We start from the raw sequence: 1,448 nt of genomic DNA, 5'->3' as shown, positions 1-1,448 counted from the left end.
CGGCTGCGAAAGAAAGAAGAGGAAATCGTTTCCCTGAAAACCGTAGTGCAGAGCATCGACGTGCTAAAGCTTTTGCTGAACGACTAAGGAGGTTCGATCGATTCGTTGAAACTGGAACTCAAGAAGAAGAACCTAAGCATCGAGCACTTGCAATTCAGACTCCACAGAAACAAACTCGATTCGTCGGTCGATCTCAAAGAGCACGAAGTTTTCGTGCCCGGACACGACAAGGAGGTTCTCAACCAGCTGCTGAGGGAGAACGTGAGATTGCAAACCGTCCTGAACTCGAATTACAGTTCCGAGGAAGTGGCGGAAGCGAAGAAGACGATCGCCGCTCTCAGGATAAGGATCGCCGAACTTTCGTTCGAGGTCCGCACGAAAGATAAGGAGCTGACCGAGTACCTGAGCGCTACGAATTCTTCCGACTCGGAAAAAGACGTCGCGATTAGAAAACTGACGTCGGAGCTGAAGGAGTGCTACGGACAGCGCAATTACGCCGACGACGTCCGTCGAACGCTCTGCCGCGAGATCGAACGGCTGAGATCGAAGATCGACGATCAGGTAACGGGAAGGATCGACGTGGCTCGGGAGCCGAGGGATTACGAAAGAAGGGAAAAGGATGTCGGCGAGCAGAGAAATGTAGGGTCTCTCTCATCGGAAGATCGATGCAAGGTATTGGAGGAACAAGTGTCTAGCTTGGCCAGGGAAAACGCCGAACTTTCGAAACAGCTGAAGGAAGTCATAAGCATGAACACCAGATGGCAACGGTACTCGGATCAACGCGAAGCGCACGTCATCAAGCTTACGGGAGAAATCCAGTCGCTTTCTGCGAGGAACGAAATGTTGGAGAGGGATTGCCGCGAACTGCGCGTGGGCTTGGATAAGAAGTGCCGAGAGCTTGATGACTTGCGTTTCGCAAAAACTAACGAAAGTTCCGTCGTCGGGGAAGTATCGTACGAGAAGGAAGAGGAGGAGGAAGAGCCGTTGAGATGTCCCAGGTGTTTCAAAGCTTACACCGTCACGGAACACGCTTCGTTGATGGAGCACGTCTTCGATTGCGGCGGCGGACACGACGAAGATTTCGATGTAGATGTATTGTATTAATGAAAATGAAAATAAATAACACAAGCAAACCAAATTTAACGTTTCAAGTTTCATTTCTTTTATTGCAGTTATTAATTCAATAGTTTACAAATTACAACATTTCATCAATCAAATCTTCCATGATGTGGGCGAACGCGCGATCCAGTTTGGTCGGCGACACGGGTTTGTCGACGACCGAAGTCTCCCTGAGGGGATTGTAGAACAACCATTCCCGTTCCTCGTTCAACGCCAGATCGTTCTCCATGTATTTTTCGATCGTTTCTATTCTTCGGTCGAGCTCTTCATGCTTCTGTGCGATCGCAACTTGAAATCCTTCTTCCACCTCTCCGCCAGATCGTGGCGTA

The 1,448-nt window shown here is 49.5% G+C and overlaps 1 protein-coding gene across 1 annotated transcript; it reads left to right on the top strand.

Annotated features, from left to right (window-relative positions):
* Positions 1–88: 88 nt before the first annotated feature.
* LOC117106060 lies at positions 89–1,092 on the top strand (the record flags this gene model as incomplete). Its single annotated transcript, XM_033247397.1, has 1 exon — positions 89–1,092. A coding segment is annotated over one exon (1,004 nt), but the record flags the coding sequence as incomplete, so codon positions are not given.
* Positions 1,093–1,448: the final 356 nt, after the last annotated feature.

This window comes from Anneissia japonica, unplaced genomic scaffold (genome assembly GCF_011630105.1).
Source record: "Anneissia japonica isolate Jap-2015-1 unplaced genomic scaffold, ASM1163010v1 scaffold7500_len1437_cov88, whole genome shotgun sequence".
NCBI classification, from domain to species: domain Eukaryota; kingdom Metazoa; phylum Echinodermata; class Crinoidea; order Comatulida; family Comatulidae; genus Anneissia; species Anneissia japonica.
The sequence above is the reverse complement of the archived record's forward strand: the minus strand, read 5'-3'. Positions and strand labels throughout refer to the sequence as shown.